Source organism: Lytechinus variegatus, chromosome 4, assembly GCF_018143015.1.
Source record: "Lytechinus variegatus isolate NC3 chromosome 4, Lvar_3.0, whole genome shotgun sequence".
Taxonomy (NCBI): Eukaryota; Metazoa; Echinodermata; class Echinoidea; order Temnopleuroida; family Toxopneustidae; genus Lytechinus; species Lytechinus variegatus.
This window is the reverse complement of record NC_054743.1, coordinates 14,285,224-14,303,508: the sequence shown is the minus strand read 5'-3', so window position 1 is coordinate 14,303,508 and position 18,285 is coordinate 14,285,224. Positions and strand designations below refer to the sequence as shown.

General features: G+C 34.0%; 1 protein-coding gene across 1 annotated transcript in view; it reads left to right on the top strand.

Annotated features, from left to right (window-relative positions):
- The window catches only part of LOC121413457 (glutamyl-tRNA(Gln) amidotransferase subunit A, mitochondrial-like), a 49,659-nt gene extending 35,305 nt beyond the window's left edge, over positions 1–14,354 (top strand). Inside the window, exons 9-11 of the mRNA XM_041606276.1 lie at positions 3,503–3,623; positions 8,549–8,754; positions 13,078–14,354. Of these exons, the coding sequence (XP_041462210.1) occupies positions 3,503–3,623; positions 8,549–8,754; positions 13,078–13,247 (497 nt within the window). The 3' untranslated portion in view covers positions 13,248–14,354. The remainder of the gene's footprint in view (positions 1–3,502; positions 3,624–8,548; positions 8,755–13,077) is intronic.
- The last annotated feature ends 3,931 nt before the right edge of the window (positions 14,355–18,285 follow it).

Below are 18,285 nucleotides of genomic sequence, written 5' to 3'. Positions count from 1 at the left end.
TCAATCAAAGTTGATGAACTATCTTGGTAGAGCTAATGCTGCATAGTTGGTGTTCCTATTCAAAGCTCCTAACATGTAATGAGGATCAGTTTCTTTGGAAGAATTCCATGACTCTGAGACTCACATTCTCCAAAGAGAAACCTTTTTTTCATTTTCAGGCCAAGGACTGAAGATCATTTGTTAAAGATAACTGTGTTTATTTTTCTTCAACCTCCTTTGTTCTTTGAGCCATAGTTTGAACTCTCTGATTCAAAGCATTCAGTTGCAAAGCTCTGACCAAATGGGGAAAAGTTTCAAGTTGATCTGAATGAATTCTTTTACACAATAAACCTGAATAGTAAATAGTATTTATCAGTTCTTAGCAGTTTTTCTAAAAATAAGAAACAGTTTCAACAGCTACAAAATGATACTAGAGTTTAAACACAATGTAAAAGAATAACTATAGGTTACCAGGAACAATGCAGATTATATGTATTATTGCACTCAATTAAACATATTCACTGACAAATGTACAAGAAATAAAATGCTAACTTTTGGCATAGGGAACTAAATGTATGGTAGTTGCAATTATTTAGTGTCATTTACCAAGAGTATGCATATAGATTTTCTGTACATACATGTAGATTACTGAACCTTGCTCAGTTTAACGACTGAATTAAGCACAATCGTATTACAGGAAGTCTGAACAGGCCTTGGTTCAAATCCATCCCGGCAAAAAGCTCTGATGGATTTCAGCCTTGTAAGCTCAGGGTTACCTTTTTAGATTCCTCTGTTTAAATTTTTACATACTTTTGTTCTGAAGTGCCATTGGATAGAGATGAATGAAATTGTTGGTGTTACTGTTTTATATTGTAGTTCATGTGAATGATCAGAATAGAAGAACTGCCTTACTTACTGTTATATTTTCTTAAAAATTGTTCTCTAAAAACACTTGGATTTTGACCTTTAAGAAACAAGAACATTGTGTACTATCAACAAAGAAACATTTCACAGGGAAAATTTTGTAAGTCCACTTATATAAGTGGAATAGGTGTCTAAGTGTTAACCACTTATAAGCTACATGTGAGACAACATTGTCTTTCTAGGTTGCCTTTGGTAGATTTGTGCATACTATGAATACATGTATATACATGTATAGAATATTATTATCATCATGAGTACATGTATGTTCATCTAAATTTGAATGATGATATTGGCGGCACAGTATCATCATGAGTACATGTATGTTCATCTAAATTTGAATGATGATATTGGTGGCATAGTGCTATCTTATGATACTTAAAAGTGTCACATACTTTTACACATTAGAAATTTCCCCTTCCGCTTTGGCACTCACTTCAAGATAGCTGTTTGAGAGAGTGTGTATTTTTTTCAAGCATTTAATGTAAAACACCATCTATGAAAAGTGATTGAAAAAGATCTTCCTTAAGTACAAACAGGTTTTTAATGAAGCTGGCTTTTATCCAAATACCAAAATGAGAACAAAAAAAGAGAAATTAAAGGCAAGTATTTTCCGTAATCAAATTAAAAATGCAGACAATAATTTTCTATACATAATTAATTCTATGAACTTCCTCTTTTTTGCATGTCCTGATATGCTAATTAACCCATAAACAACTGAGTTCTGTAGTTTACATAGACTTTTTACAGGGACCATTCGAGTTGGCTACGAGATACATGTACTCTTTACCAATAAGAGGCTGTTCTCATTACGCTTTCTAAAACTAGTTTACTGAAAACAAATTCAGGAAACCAATTTGGAAGATCGCTTTGTTAGCATTCCCACTTGATCACACGAAAGGGGTTTTCAAAATCACTTCACGTAAAGAGATCTTGTTGCAATGGAAACGCTCTCAGTTAGGTGACACGTTTTGCGTGGAATTCAAAACCGCTTTCCACACCTGTTGTGTGGAGCAATGTGCTCAAAATGCGTGAAGATCGCTTCACAAAGAAGGGTTGTGTCCTCACTTGCGCTAAAACCAGTTTACCGAGGCAAAGCGATCTTGAAAACTACATTGCTAGGTGGTTTTCCGAACTGGTTTGGAAGATCACTTCCAAGACCGCTTCAACCGTTCTCACTATACATTAAACTAGTTTTAGGAACGTAGTGAGAACGGTACTATAAGCAATAAACCACTGAGGTCCATCCCAGGTAAAGCTTACAAACATCCTGGGTCTAGAGCACTGAGATAATGAGATTTGCATTCCATTGCTTTCAGTGGACACAAGAAATTAAAACACTGTTTTTCCTAAGTTTTTTATATCATTGGAAGAATTTCCAATTAAAACATTTGAAATTCATGCCATTTTAGATATTTTGCTTTTTTAAGGAAATACGGCTAATTTGAAATCCCATTATAGGTAAAAAACTATTTTTTTTTACAAAATTTTTCTGTCTTCTGGTTCATATGATTTTGTTCAAACTTTTTTACTATATCTGCTTTTCTGATTATTCTTTTGTCTTTTTCAAACAACTCTTAATCTTGGTTGGTTTCCGTTTAAGATTGATCCCTTGTTTGTTCAATGTGTATTTTTTGTTTTCCATTTTATTTCAAATCTGCCTTGCCAACTTCATCATTTATATTCAACGTAAACAACATAAACAAGTGTATGTAATTGAATGCAATAAAATACAAAATAAATAGGTTCTTACTCTTTTACTATTTACCTTGGCACCAAAGTAGACTGCTCTTTACATTCTCTTTACAAGTTTTTATAGACACATGCATGTATATTTTAGGAAATGGTGTCAATTGAAATCGTAGAATGAAAGAACCTTGGAATTATCAAGTGTAATGTAAATGGGTCATGTGTAAGACACCCCCGTGGGATGAGTCAAGTGCAATGTGGAATACCATGATCTAGGGTCAATTAAATGAGTCAGGGTCGGGATGAAACACCCTAATGATTCAACTCTCAAGAGCAGTAGACACTTAAATCTTTATAAAGCCACAGTGAGTCCTCAAAGCCACAATTTAAAGGTACTTTTCACAACCTTGGGGGTCGTAAGGGGTAATCATGTGAATGATTTCCTTAATATGCAGTTGGCAGTGTTCCTTGTGTTGTATTCTAGAAATTCTAAAGAAATTGTAAATGTACAATTAAAAAAAACAGGAGATGTGAAAGGCACAAATGATAGTGTCTTAGCATTAAAACTGCTTAATCATATACAACATAATATAATTTATGAAAATCACAGATCTTCAAAGGTTATGCTAGTTTGACATTTGAAAAATGACAATTTTTCATCAATAATATGTGCTCACTCTCAAGTCGCTTGACAGATCAATATATCCTTATTAAGAAGTTAGTGACTAACTGCTAGTCCCCATGTTTCTGGACATTCCTGCCAACATTTTATGCTCAAACTGTTTGTTAAAAAGTTATGATAGTTTGAAATCTGAGGGGATTACTCTTTTGTTATGTTTACATGTAGATTTAAGATAACTATGAAATGAATGTATAATCATATTTAATGATGGTTTGTTTATGTCTTGAACAGGTCATCGGAGCAGTGAAGCTGGTCGATCAACTGAAGAGTTGTATGCAGCTAGCAGGCATGAGGGCTTCTTAGAAACGGTCAGAGGTCGTATCTTAACTGGCAATTACTTCCTGTTGGACAAGTAAGTACCCCCCCCCCCCATCAAGTGTTATTGTGTTTACAGGGGGTACCCAAAGCTGAAGCAAATTAACTTTATGAGAGAATGTTTTTATTTTTTTAGCCGAATATCTTCTACTTAAATGTTAAATTGAAATTATGTTGCCAAGCAATAAACCCAAATTTGGAAAGTTTTTATAGCTGTGAGGTGAATTTGGCCTCCCCGTACAATTAGGGGAAAAAAGATTTAAAACTTGGACTGCTCACTGACCTACATTCATACATTCAGCCTATTTTAGCACATCTTTGGGGTCCCATTTTCAACAGCTATTGACTTTAATATTAAGGGCTTTTTTTTATTTCAACATTCACTCATTGACTGTTATGTATGAAGTACACCATAATTTATGTACTTTGATTTAAATGTTTTAGGTTTACATTTAAGAAACCAATTCATTCACATTTTATGATTTTCTGAAAATGTATTCAAGATGGTATTTGCTTGAAGAAAGTAAAATTGCAGTGGAATTAGTGAAGTCGATCATTTGAAATGTAATGAATTAATGAGACATTCATCTGAAATACTGGTTTGGTTTTATTTCACTGTCACATTAGCTTTATATATACACAACAAAAAAAGTAAGTCCCCCCCCCTAAATCAAATTGCTGTAACTTTTGAACGGAATCATTTTGAGATATGATATTTCGTAGGCGGTTTTCTACACTCATTGAGCAACTCCTGGAGAAAACTGAGATTGATCGGTTAAGTCATGCATGAGTAATTAAAGATTGTATTAAAAATGACCATTTTTTAAAGTCACATGAGCCGTTTTTCAGATTGTGCAAATACAAAGTTGGGCAAACATTGCTTTTAGGTGAGATTTATGGTGTTAATGCTGTTTTACTATCCATCATTTAGCCAATCCACACACAATTTTGATATCGTATATTCAATGTTGAGTGAGCACAATATTGCAGGGGCCGCTGCAGCGGGGTGGGGGGGGGGGGAGGTGGGCTAGGGGGCCCCACTTTTTAGCCAAAAGCATGTTTAAAAATCTAGAAATGACCATACGATTGTGATTTTTTGCATGGTCAGCCCCCCCCCCCCCACTTTTGGCTCAGCCCCTCCCCCACATTTTGAAAACCGTTCCGCGGCCCCTGTATTGTGACGTATCATCATAGGGGTTTTTGGTACTATCCTCTACAACTTGTTAGGTCATATTAAATTTGAAAATGTTGGTGGCTCCCCCGATTATAGACCCTTCCCCCATTTATAAATTCTGGATCCATCACTGATTTGTCCATAAATAAAACTGATCATGAGAACGTTTAGGAAAAGAATACATTTATGCAGTATAAAGAGTATTCATTCTAAGTTTTTTAAGGTGCTCACTCAATCGTGAAAATGTTAAAAGATCAGAAAGTGTGTGGTGATAGAAATGATGGATGATAAATATCCTTGCTCACTGTAGCACGACGTAAAATATGTCCATAACATTTACTTAGAGGGTAGCTTATAAAATTACCTACACGTTCATGTAAAAATATATCAAAAACTCGCATTGGTTCAGAAATTATTGATGTTTGTTCAAGGGGGGACTTACTTTTTTTGTTGTATATAGATCTTAGGTCATATGACAACTAAATTCACGAACAAATATCCTTGGGACATATAAATGCATATAGGACCTAGATTCAACTGACAGGCCCTATTCTATGCTAAGGAGAGTTTTCACTCTCTTAGTTACTTTCTGTGTTGCTTCATATCTGTTCTTTGTTTAGGTATCGATTGATATGTGAAAATTAAAGTACTTCTGAATGTCTTATACTCATTACTATATTTATATTTTGTGTGTCTGAGGGGGTACGTGTTGCAAGAAAATATTTGCGATCAATTGCAAATAATCTTTTGAAATTTTACAATTGATTGATCACATGTAACTATAGCAAATCAGATTACACTCCTTGTTTCATGGAGCAGAATAGCAATCAATCGCAACTTTGCAATTAATTACACGGCATATGCTCAATTTTGGGAACAAAAATAGACTTGCAATAATTGATCGCAAGTTTCTTGCAACACCCCATAAGTGTGTAATTGACCTTTTTACAGACTAGTATCAATTAGATACATGATAATTTATGTCTGGGACTGATCTTTATCACTGGCATCCGACATGACATGACCAGGACCTAAAACTCAAACCATTGCATCGATTCATAATACACCTATATAGCTTGGATTACAGGCACAGGCCATAATGATGCCCAATTTTTAAGGGACCATCATCCTTTAAAAATTTGTCTAATTACAAGTCTTCAAGAATCAAGCTATTTTTCAGTATCGTTGATAATTTTTGAAGAAAACAGTCCTTAAATGTTGATGGCAAGAACAAAATATTCAAACATAATAAGCAGATCATGTATCCATAGGTATATATTTAAGAGTTTTATAGAAAAAAAATTATTGTCCTCAAAGTTGAAGGAGGTTTTGATTGATTTGATATTCGTAAATGGACAAGTGGAAGGCGTGTCATATAAGCTAATCAAGAAATAAATAGGACACCATTACAATTTCTTCATTTAATTTCCTTATCGGAATGAAATAGGCCTTCCTGTTTGTTCTCATTAAGAGAAAACAAGATAGAAATATTTCTGTTCAATTGTATACAATCAATTTGTATGTAAGTATATATATTTAAAATGAATGGAGAAAAGAGGAAGAAGAGGAAGTGAAAATGAATGAAGAGGAAGGGGGAGGAGAAGGAGAAGAAGAAAAGAAGAAGAATAAGAAGAAAAGAAGAAGAAGGAGGAAGAGGAGAAGAAGAAGGGGAAGAAGAAGAAGAAGAAAAAAGAAAGGAGGAGGAGTAATAGAGAAGAAGCAAAACGCAGAAGGAGAATAGAGTGCAATTTATAAAATATATATACATATCTAACAAGTATAATTATGACTATGTGGTTTTATATTATCAATGCAACTCAAATACCCTGTTCAGCTTCAAAGGGTGAAAATAATTCAATCTATATAAATGTAGTAAAATTCACTGAGCAAAAATGCTGAAAATTTCATCAAAATCTGAAAACAAGTAACAATGTTATTGATTTTTAAAGCATTTAATTTGTTAAAACATTTATATGCACCTCGTCCTTGATATTCGTGAGGCCGGCTGATGATGTCACATCCCATATCTTATTTTATGTTGTCATTGATTATTTCTTCTTTTTTATTTATGATATTTCTCCCTTAAAAATAAATGAAATTGCACCAGTGATTATTGAATGAATTAAATCTGTTGTCAATTCATATTTGGGGGGGGGTTCTTGGAGAACACATGTTGAATTTAAACACAATTTCATAAAAATAAAAATGATAATTTGGGATATGACATAGTTAGCTCAATGAATATTCATGAAGACATTCATAGAACTGTTTCGCCTATATAATGCAAATCTTTGAAATGTCATAACTTGTTTTCTTTCTCTGATTTTGATCAAATTTACAGTCTTTATTTGTCTATTTTGTTTTTTATCTGTTCAAATCTTATTATTTTCATTCCAGAGTACCCTTAAACATCTAACAAAAATGCACATGAATTATCTCTGATGTATATCATAAGTATATCAAGAGTAGAAACTCATTGTTCATTATGTTCTCATTTAAAACTGAATGAATCAGAAGCCCCAACTGAGAGTGAAAATAAAAGCTGCTGGTTGACTCATTATAGTATAGCGATAGTGCATGCCATGTGTAATAAGTGCTTTGTTTGGCACCCCCCCCCCCCCACCTCCACCCAATTATTACACCCACAGGAACTTCCGTTATATTTATGTAGAATCAAGCAATTTTACTAGCTAACAGTGCCAGAATCACATATCACATTTAACTTTTATTCTGTTTATCATTGTGAGCCTCAAATTCTCACCTAAGTAATGCTTTGCTGTTCTGACATATATATTTTATGAAAGGAAATATTTACAGTTGCAGGGAAAATATGACTTTTCTGTCTGTGCGCTGCATGATCCTTTTGTGCTTTTGTTAATTCCTACTTTTATGTTGAACACCTTGATGGTATTCTTTGGGCTTTTCGCAAACTTTTATGGGCTATTTCAAATATTTTGGGGTTAATACCCCTCTACTCTTCATAGTTTCTAAACAATATGAAATATTAATCTACATCTGTAAATTCTAGTTATTTGTAAATGATTCAAATTAATTTCAACTTAGTAAATAAGTAAATGAAAGAAAAAATATGAAAGACGGAATCATGTAAGATTTACACCAAAGCATACACAACAAAAACCTTGAAATATTTAATAATAATAATAATGCTCAATTCTTGTATAGCGCATCACTCATAGCATAGCATGTCCCTATGCGCTTAAAGAAAAAATAGTGAAAGGTAAGAATAAAGTAATCAAGATATTTAGATTGGATCATTAGTTCAAAGTTGGTATTTTATGCATTGAAAAGATATGTTTTGAGGGATCTCCTGAATGTACATAAATCACTTTGATATCTCATTGAATTAGGTAAAGCATTCCAGAGGACAGCAGAGGCATGAGTAAAAGCACGCTCACCATATGACTTTGTAAAGACAAAGACAATTTAAGAGTAGATTCTATATATAATAAGCAATGCAATAATTACACCCCATTATAAATTAGATATTGAAACAGAATCTTATACCCTGTATACAGTGAAGAATTCTAAAGGAATAAGGTCTAAATGATACTGATAAAATTAATTTGATTTGTAAATTTCCACATCCATCTGGACCGAGATGCTCAAGATCATTAGTAGTAGTAGTAGTAGTAGTAGTAGTATCAGCTCTGTTTACAGAGAATGTGAGAGCAATATGAGTGTGCAAACATCAAATGATATTAAAGAACTTTCAAAAATCAAGCTCATGCATACAATTAAATTCAGCTATCCATTTATCAATCCCTCAGGAATTATGAGCGTTACTTCTTGCATGCCCAACGGGTTCGCCGTCTCATCTCCCAGGATTTCCAGAAGGTCTTTGAGAGCGGAGTGGACGTTATCGTAACACCGACCACCATCTCTGATAGTCCCACGTATGCTGAATTCTGTGAGGTTGATACCAGGACACAAGCAGAGAGGCAGGATATCTTTACTCAACCTGTTAACCTAGCAGGTAAGATTATGAATCTAAGCCTTGGTGATTTTTAATCACTCTGATCATAGATTGCTGAAATCCCCCCTTTTTTTTCTATTTATAATCCATGGTTTTGGGGGGCATTTTTATTGTAAGTTTTACCTGTATATATGGTATCACATAACATCTACCACATACATGTACATGTAAAACATGCTTTCTAGTTATATCTTAGGTGTAGACTTTTGAAGTTATAAACTTATTAGCCTTTCATTAACATCTACCGCAACTTTTAATATGAATAATATTCAGATTTACCCATACTTTATGCAGGCTTGTAAATAAAACAGATAAGTTGCAGAATATTTTACCTTGATAAAATAAAGATAATTATATTATATTGGATGACTCAGAATGAAATACCAGAAATATTCCAAGAGTTTGGGCAAATATTCCATGAATCGTAGATGAGTGGAATATTAGCCCAAACGAGTGGAATATTTCTGGTATTCTATGAAATAAAGCCATCCAAGAAAAAAAAAAGAGGGATAAGTTGATTGAACAAGACATGTCACTTATATGGCATTATCACTTTGTCAGAGTTCATTATGATGTAATTGCGTGTCATTGTACTCTATGCTGCGTATCGCATTGCAATTGCTTTCCTTGTTGTACTCGTTGTATATTTCACGCATGCGCACTATACTGTTGAATACAGTCTCATATTCAACGGCAAGTTTTGTACAAGAGCCTATGTGATGCCTATATATATATATATATATCCCTTGGATTTTTGGTCTAGGGTGACGCTCTAGTATTGAATGGGCAATTGATCCAGACCTAAATACGCGTTTTTAATGCGTCACTAAAACACCCTATAATAGATGATAATGATAATCACAATATATTGAAACGATTAAAGAAATCTGTAAAACAAGAAATTGGCAAACTCTCTTTAGAGGCCTGTGTAATTGAAATTTCAATGGTATGTGTGTGATATTTTAGAGTAATTATGATCTCAAAATGAGTTTGTACAGAATCCAATTAAATGACCACCAAAGTGTCTGTTTGTATTATAAATAAAAAACATGTGCCAAAGGATTCTGGAAGAAATTGTGTAATTGCTGAGAAATTAGCAAATAATCATGGGATTCAAGTCAAGGGGGCCGACATTCAAAGCAGTAATAATACACTGTCCGACGTGCGCTTATCTGTGTTGGTGATCATAAGTGTGGACAGTTGAGCGTAGATTTCAAGATTTCACAAAGTTCAGTTTATGCAACTGTCTCAGATCTAGATCCTCGATGATATAGTGACAATTAAGCCTGGTTTTATAGATTTTCTCATGAAATCAGTGTTTACTGCAACTACTTTCTTTTATCTTTAAAGACTTCGTTATTTGTGCGTCATCATATCAACAGTCACCTGCTCAACCATTCCTCTTATGACAGTCACTGTGTGTGGGTGTGTGTGTGTTCATGTTTTGTACGAGAATGAAGTATGGTTGTTTGTAAGGGTTGTACTTGATTTATTGAAGTCGATTTTAGGCGTGGTTCCGATCACAGCTGCTGCGAATGTAGACAAGGATTACTCTGGCACTACAAATTAAACCATTAAAAGTACAAGCCAAATGTCTTATCGCCATCATTCCTTGAATGATGATCGATCGAGTCTGGTTTTCTTGTCAACACCCTGTAATAATGCTGAAGAAAATACATACTAGAAGAAATTGAGTCATGTACAATTTAGTTGAAAGCATATTATTTAAAAAAGAGAAACGCCAACTCAATGTACCTTTAGGGGATTTTTAGGCAATTTTAGCTATTCACAAATCATTAATATTTACACAACTTAAATGCATGCACTTATTGCAATCAAATATGAAGTAACTTAATTGCTGATTTTTTTTGTTTGATACTCGTTCCCAAAATTATTTTTTTTGTATCCATTATTTTATTCTAAGAAATTGAATTCTGGGAACATCTGAACTGCATAGTTTTTCTTATTTATTCCTTTTCATTTTCTCTCTTATCTGTAGCCATGAAATTCTTTCACTCATCATAGATTCAGGCATATATATTGTATTACACATATAGGAATAGAGCCAATATAAAAACAGCTGTGGTTCCCATTGTTCTTTCCTAAAGGAAGCCACATGTAGACAAGATGTTTTAGACATTGTATATGCTCACAATTTGTGCCTCATCAATAAGTTGTAAAAATACGTTTCTTTAATATATATCAAAGATGAGATGTAGAGATAAAGATTATAAGTTCACCCATTGTTCAAGATTATTTTATAAATTTTCTAATCCATAATTGTTCCCATTCTTTCGTGACCTACATGTAGCAAGGTACTTCAGCCAAAACTGGAAACAAGGAAATATCAACACAATCTTTGTAAAATGTGATCTATTGTCGATTGCTGATTCTATTTATACATTACCTGAATAATGCAGTTTCTTTTTCTCTCTAATATTGAATATTTTTCAATCATCAGCATTATTGTCAGCTCAAATAATACATCATCTGAATTGTTGCATTTTATTTGTCATCTTTAATTGTTAGTGTCTTTTTTTCTTCTTTCTTTTTTTTACATTGTCTACAGTGCAGCAAGTAATCAAAAGATGGTACAGACTGCTTTCATTATCCAAGTTATTCTTGTCATTGGTGTATATCCGTGACTTCATACTATTCAATTAAGGGGTGAAACAATACATCATCCCGGACAATATTTTCAATGGAATGTACTAGTACGCCAGTGATTCTACTACTACTTTCATATGGTCTCAAATTGCTTTTGATTTTCCTCAGCCTTCAAATTTTCTTTAGAGGGGAGAGTTTTCATCAAGTATGAATTACAGACTCTGACAGTGATTAGTTTACCTAAATATCATAAACCCTGATTAATCACATTTATCGAAGCACTAATTATATGACATGTAATACCCAGTGCCAGTATTTCCACAGATCCAAAAACAAATTTCCTGAATTCATAGACATTTCCTGGAATTTTCAAATTCTATTTTTAACAAAAATCATACAATAATAAAGCGAGCCTAAACTTGGTCAAAGTGACCAAAGTCAAGGAATTTCACCTATTCTGTTGAATTCACTTTTCAGAAATAGCAACAAAATGCGAGCGCGGAGCGTGAGCTTTAAATTTTGAGCTTCGTATAAGGAAAACAATTCTTTAAATATAACATGAATATTGAAAGTTTTCAATTAATTGTGGTTTAATTGTAATTTTTTGATTTCCCGGAATTTCCTGGAATTTTTTTATTTCCCGATAATTGCCTGAAACTGATCTAGATTTCCCAGAATTCAAGAAATTTCCTTCAAAGTCGAAACTTTGCCCAATGCTAACTACAACCAGATGGTCCCTCTACAAAGCAAACATGTTCAGATAATCAGAAAACAAAATTTAGTTCTCAGCAGGTTAACCAATATATTACAAAGTATAATTGACTTGATTTCGTGTGCATTACTTTTTTCATAGAAGATTGATGATATGGGTTTTACCTTAATAATTGAAACATTTCCTTTAAGATGAGACCCAGTCATATTCCTGAGATGGTGAAGTAACCTCTGGGAGATTGGCCAGGAAGTTGTTGATTAGTCCGTGTGTCTCTTTTAAATTGACGGTGACAAGTTGATACATCCTTTAAGTCGCATCGTTAGCGCTGAGCTTGGTCAACTATTTCAAGCTTGGAAACAAGAGTTCATTCATCGTTGGAAAATCATACTCCTTTGTCTCATGTGCCTATTTAAATGACCGTGTTAAATCACCTTTTCAAATGACCTTCTTGAAGGACCTTCATAATCCTTTTGAATGTACTTTTGGAATGACGTACTGAGGTTTTTATGAGGATTGCTCTAAAAAAAATGTGTTTTTTTATCTTTTTATTTTTGTTTAATTTTCCCCTCATTTTTTAGCTTCTTTGATCTTCAGTAGAGAATTGATATTCCTAAAGATATTATTTTTACTGTAAATTTTTACATTTTTCATTATTACTATCATTCCTACTGATACTTTTATTTTTATTATTGTTTGATACTATTTAATGTTATTATAATTCTTGTAATTATTTTTACTGCTATTATTTTCATTTATGCCATATTCTCCTTCTTTTTCTTTTTTCTTTTTTTTTCTTAATCATCTTTTTTTTTCTTTATTCATCATTACTGGTTGTGAATACTATAATTCAGTACTTTTACAAAAATAATATTTTAATTGCTTAATAGTTCATACAGTAGTCTGTGAAACCCTAAAATTAGTTTGTTTCAATTTGTTGTTCCATTTATATATGTAAGCCTCATTTTACCCATGATTATGACTGATTTTCTTCTTCTATGACCCAGGTTTGCCTGCAGTAGTTGTACCAACAGTGCTGTCTAATAGAGGTCTACCAATTGGAATTCAGCTTATAGGAAAGTGTTTTCAAGACCAAGACCTTCTGACTGTTGCTAAGTGGTTTGAACAACAGGTCCATTTTCCACATCACATTATAGAGGACTATTTTGTAGATTGACCCAAACCGATTAAGATCCAGCTTTAATATTGGAAGGTACTTTCAAGACCAGGATCTATTGGCTGTTGTAATAGTGGTTTTAACTACCGGTCCAGTCCCCACATTACATGATAGAGGACTATTTCCCAGAATAATCCAGTTCTACTGTTTGTGATGCAGCTTATTGGGAAGAGCTTCCAAGACCAGGATCTATTGACTGTTGCTAAGTGATTTGGACTACAGGTCCTGTTCCCACATCACGTTATGGATGACTATTTCACAGACTGAACTAAGTCTTCTATTTGGGGTCCAGCTTATTGGGGAGTGTTTTCAGGACCAAAACCTACCAACTGTTAGAGGCTTAAGAAGAGGCTTAAGAAATAGGTTTTACATCTGACCTGAGTCTTCTGTACAATAGACCTTGGTACAGAAGACTTTTTTCATCTTGTTTTACCAGTCCAGGCAAAGAACCGGAAAGTAATAGCACTCCAAAACCTCACTCAAGACTCACAATCTCAGCCAGATATTCCATAGTTGCTTTTTTTTTGTTGAGGTATTTTCTTCATTGAATATTCATTAAGTTGTCCTCATCAGGTCTACAATTTCCTACATCATATGTCGTAAATAGCTTCAAAAACGAGACCATATCAAAAGCTAGAGTACATATCACATTTAAAACATTGATGATAAATTGCAAAGGGCCAAGTACTCTTTAGTTTTGATTTTAATCTATATAAACTCCTCGTCCACTCAACCCTACATTGCGAAGTACTACTTTGCATCATCAGAATAGATGTAACTCCCACTACAAACTATCTATTCTCATGAATATTCATAGGTTTGTATACAGTAGCATATATGGTAATGAAAGTGGCCTTTGTAAAGCGTGTAGAAACTTCTGATAAAGTTTTTTAAGACTTAATCTAAGCAAGTATAATTATATTGTCTAAATGTCTGCAAACAGAGTTGGAAAGTTTCCCCCTTTTCTTTGCCGAGTTTTCTTATCAGGAAGTATTTATGAAAAATATATTTAACGTCTGAAGTGATGTTGCCCTGGTAACTGTTCTTTCCTCAAGTGTTACAATGGAAAACAGTATGTGGGGGCGTAGTGGTTATGACTCTTTCGATTCCCAGCCATGGCATGTTTTCTTTTCAGCAAGAAATTTATCCATATTGTGCTGCCCTCAACCCAGGTGACGTGAATGGGTACCCGGTGGGAGGAAATTCCTTGAATGCTTGAGTGTCTAGGCAGCCCAGCTAAAGCCTGGGTAATGATAATAGCAGGGCCCACTGGGAGAACAGTTTTCGGAACTGAAGTGGCTACCCTGGGTAAATATACCATTATTATTATTATAGAGGGGGTAATAATGATAGCAGGGCTCACTGGGAGAACAGTTTTCGGAACTGAAGTGGCTACCCTGGGTAAATATACCATTATTATTATTATAGAGGGGGTAATAATGATAGCAGGGCTCACTGGGAGAACAGTTTTCGGAACTGAAGTGGCTACCCTGGGTAAATATACCATTATTATTATTATTAAAGAAACTAGGCGGGGAAGGGGGAATAGTACAGGATTCATATCACAAACAGGCTGGCTCCTTGGTATACATGTGTTAATCACCTGATATGACCAAATCACACCATGTCTGCAAGCTTTCAGGTGGTTCTTATATTGAGATACTTTGCAACCAGATATCTCCCTGATAATACCAGCAGTATAATTATATCCTCGGCATCAAGGACTGTCTAAGCGTGGCACTTGACTTTGTATCCTCTACACGAGAAGGGAATTACCACAACAGAGATGCCAAGTTCAAAAAAATGTTATGCGTGAGATTTTCATGACTCGACGTCTCTGTGCGCGCGCGGCCAGTACTTACACTCGTACGTTGCGAAAAGGCGCGCGCAACGCGCGCGCACATGAGAAATGGGCTTCAAAAATGCGATGCACGCACGCGATTCATCGTATCACGTACTAGCTGTGCGCTGACTGCACTCTCGATTCGTCTCGCGTGCCTAGCCTGGCTAGCTAGACGCGAAGGCGGTCGACCAGTCGTATAATCTGGCGAATAATGCTACTTTTTCTCCTTTTTTTTCTGTCGGGTCCCGATGCGTGAGAAAAATGGGTGCTATGCGTGAGATCGTGAGACGGACCCTGAATGCGTGAGTCTCACGCACAATGCGTGAGACTTGGTAGCTCTGCCACAAATTCAATATCTGAGGTAATTATTAGTAAGGTCTGGTTCATAGGGGTAGTGGAATAAAGTTACAAGTTAAAAAAGGAGGTGATTGAAATTTAAAGTTTATGACTGTGTAACATACATGTATGTTAAATCTGTAAAAACTGAGATATCTAAATTAAGATGACTGTCCTGTCTATAAACTCGTATCTTAGCCTCCAAGAGTTGTATTGTCATCATATTTATTGTGATTTCTTTGATATTGTCGTCAATCAAAAAGTGACTCTGTCCATTGCACTGTGAGCTTATTGTGCATCCTTGTATTATGTTGCTTTGATTTTTTTTATATCAGCCAACTTTATGACCTTTAATTTCAATGGATTGAAATGCGATGAATGAATGCGATGATTATCAGCAAAATTAGATAAGTTCAGATACCTTAAAGTTCTGATCTGGGGTCTAGATATTTTCTTACACACTTGCTTATGTCCATGGCCATTACAAAGATTAGATTTAATCCACCCTCTTATAGCTCCCATTCATGCCATATGTCAATTGAAAATGTAAGAGATTACTTTTAGTTGACCTTCCCACATTTGTATGAGTTATATATTTGTATTTCATTTGTAATTATTGTTGCCCTCTCTCATTTTCATTGTTACTTTGTTATTTCAGTGGGATTTGCTCCAAGTGAAAGTTGAAATGAAATGACTAACATTTTTGTTAGAATCGGTCAAGATTTGTTTTTCTGTTTTTCAATACATGATTCAGTGTTTAAAGGACAAGTCCACCCCCAACAAAAAGTTTATTTGAATAAAAAGAGAAAAATCCAACAAGCATAATACTGAAAACTTCATCAAAATTGGATATAAAATAAGAGTTATGACATTAAAAATTTTTGCTTAATTTCACAGAACAGTTATGCACATCCTGGTTGGTATGCAAATGAGGAGAATGATGACATCACCCACTCACTATTTCTTTTGTATTTTATTATATACAAATGAAATATTCTAATTTTCTGCTAATTTTCAAGTAAAACAACGACAAATTCCTCCCTGAGCATGTGGAATTAGCATTGTTTAATACTATATGGTTCAGTCAAGTTGGTCCTAGCTTATTGTCAAATCTGTAAAAAATGAAATATTGTATAATTTAAGCAATAGAAAAAAAAGAAATAGTAAGTGATGGATACCACTGACTGTCTCATTTGCATGTCATTGAGTTGTAAGTTGTGCATATCACTGTTTTGTGAAAAAAAGCGAAACTTGTCATACCTTTCCTAATTTACATCCAATATTGATGAAATTTTCAGCGTTGCTCTAATTTGATTTTTCTCTATTTATTTTTATCAACTTTTTTCTGGGGTTGACTTGACAGATTATACAGTTATGTCAATGACAATTTTTTGTATTTTTTTATGAAATATGTATATATTTAACTGCTGAATCTATATAATCTAAATGATCCTGGTGCTTCGAAAGAAGTTCATACTGTTAACTCCACATCTCTTCGATAAGAAAAATCAGTAGTTTAACCCTAAAGGACTGGGGGCCATGGTGCCCCCCCCCCCTCAACCCTTTATGCGATATTTCTGAACACAAAAAGATTGCGTCACAAAATTCTATATGAAGTTTTACTTTGAATAGTCTCGCACAATTTAGAGACCGAATTCGCGACATACGGGTATATCATCGCGACACCACATGACTTTTTGCGAGACAATGTCATGCCAAAAATGGCTCATTTGTATACTTTGTGTACAAAGGCTATAGGAGATGACATTTATGAAAGGGTGACTATTTTTCATTCAAATTTGTCTTCCTAATTAATTTAGGGTTTAATGTAGTTTTTAAATCGTCTGTAATGATTTCCATTGAAAAAAACAATGAAAATCAAAAGATAAAGAACAAAGAAATAAATCTAACAACAATAAAACATAAGGAAAAAATTGACTTGTGGATACCTTTAATTCAGATTGCAAAGATGACAACTGGAAAAAAATTGAAATGAAATTGGGTGTTGTTATATAAAAAATATTGTTTTTTTTTATTTTTTTACGAATAAATTAGCATTTCATAATGAATTAACAAAATTATTTTTCAATTTTTTTTATACTGGCTTGTAGTTTATGTGGTAAAGAATGTGCATGCCAAATTTTGGTGCAGTCGCGCGAATGGCGGCCAAGATCAGAACATCCCCCCCCCATTCCTCTATACATCTCAAATAGCCCAGACAGTCCTTTTAGGGTTAAATAATATTTTATTTGATCATATTTTCCCCACCAAATTTATATCAAATAAAACAAAGGTCTGTGCTTACTAATGTGGTATCATATTCACAAACTTTTGATATTACTGGGTACATACATGTATATCTGCTTGTTTTTTTATATGATCTTCATGAGAGATATAAATATTATATATATAATTATTTTCTCTCATCAATAAATCTTTTATTTATTGTCATTTTTTTCTCTCTCACACACAAGCGCGCACACACACCCTCACACTCTTCTTTAATTTTTTTCTTTCTTTCTCCCCCTCTTTTCTCTTATTTCTCACTCTTTCTTTTATAATCAACTCCTCATACATCCCTCTCTCTTTCAGACCTCCCCCTCCATCTCCCTCTCTCCTACAATCTTTCAATAATTGTACATGTCGTCATTAATTTTCTCCCCAAACCTTGCGAGCCTACACCTTCGATTTTTTTTCAGATTTAAACAAATATTAAATGTTTGTCAATGGTTGTTATCAAGTAAAATGCACAAATTCACTGTTACATCTTTTTTACGATAGAAATAAACAGCTATGTCCCCAAATTTTAATCCTTTACACGAATCAACGCTGGCAAACCCAAAGGATCTTTATAATTTC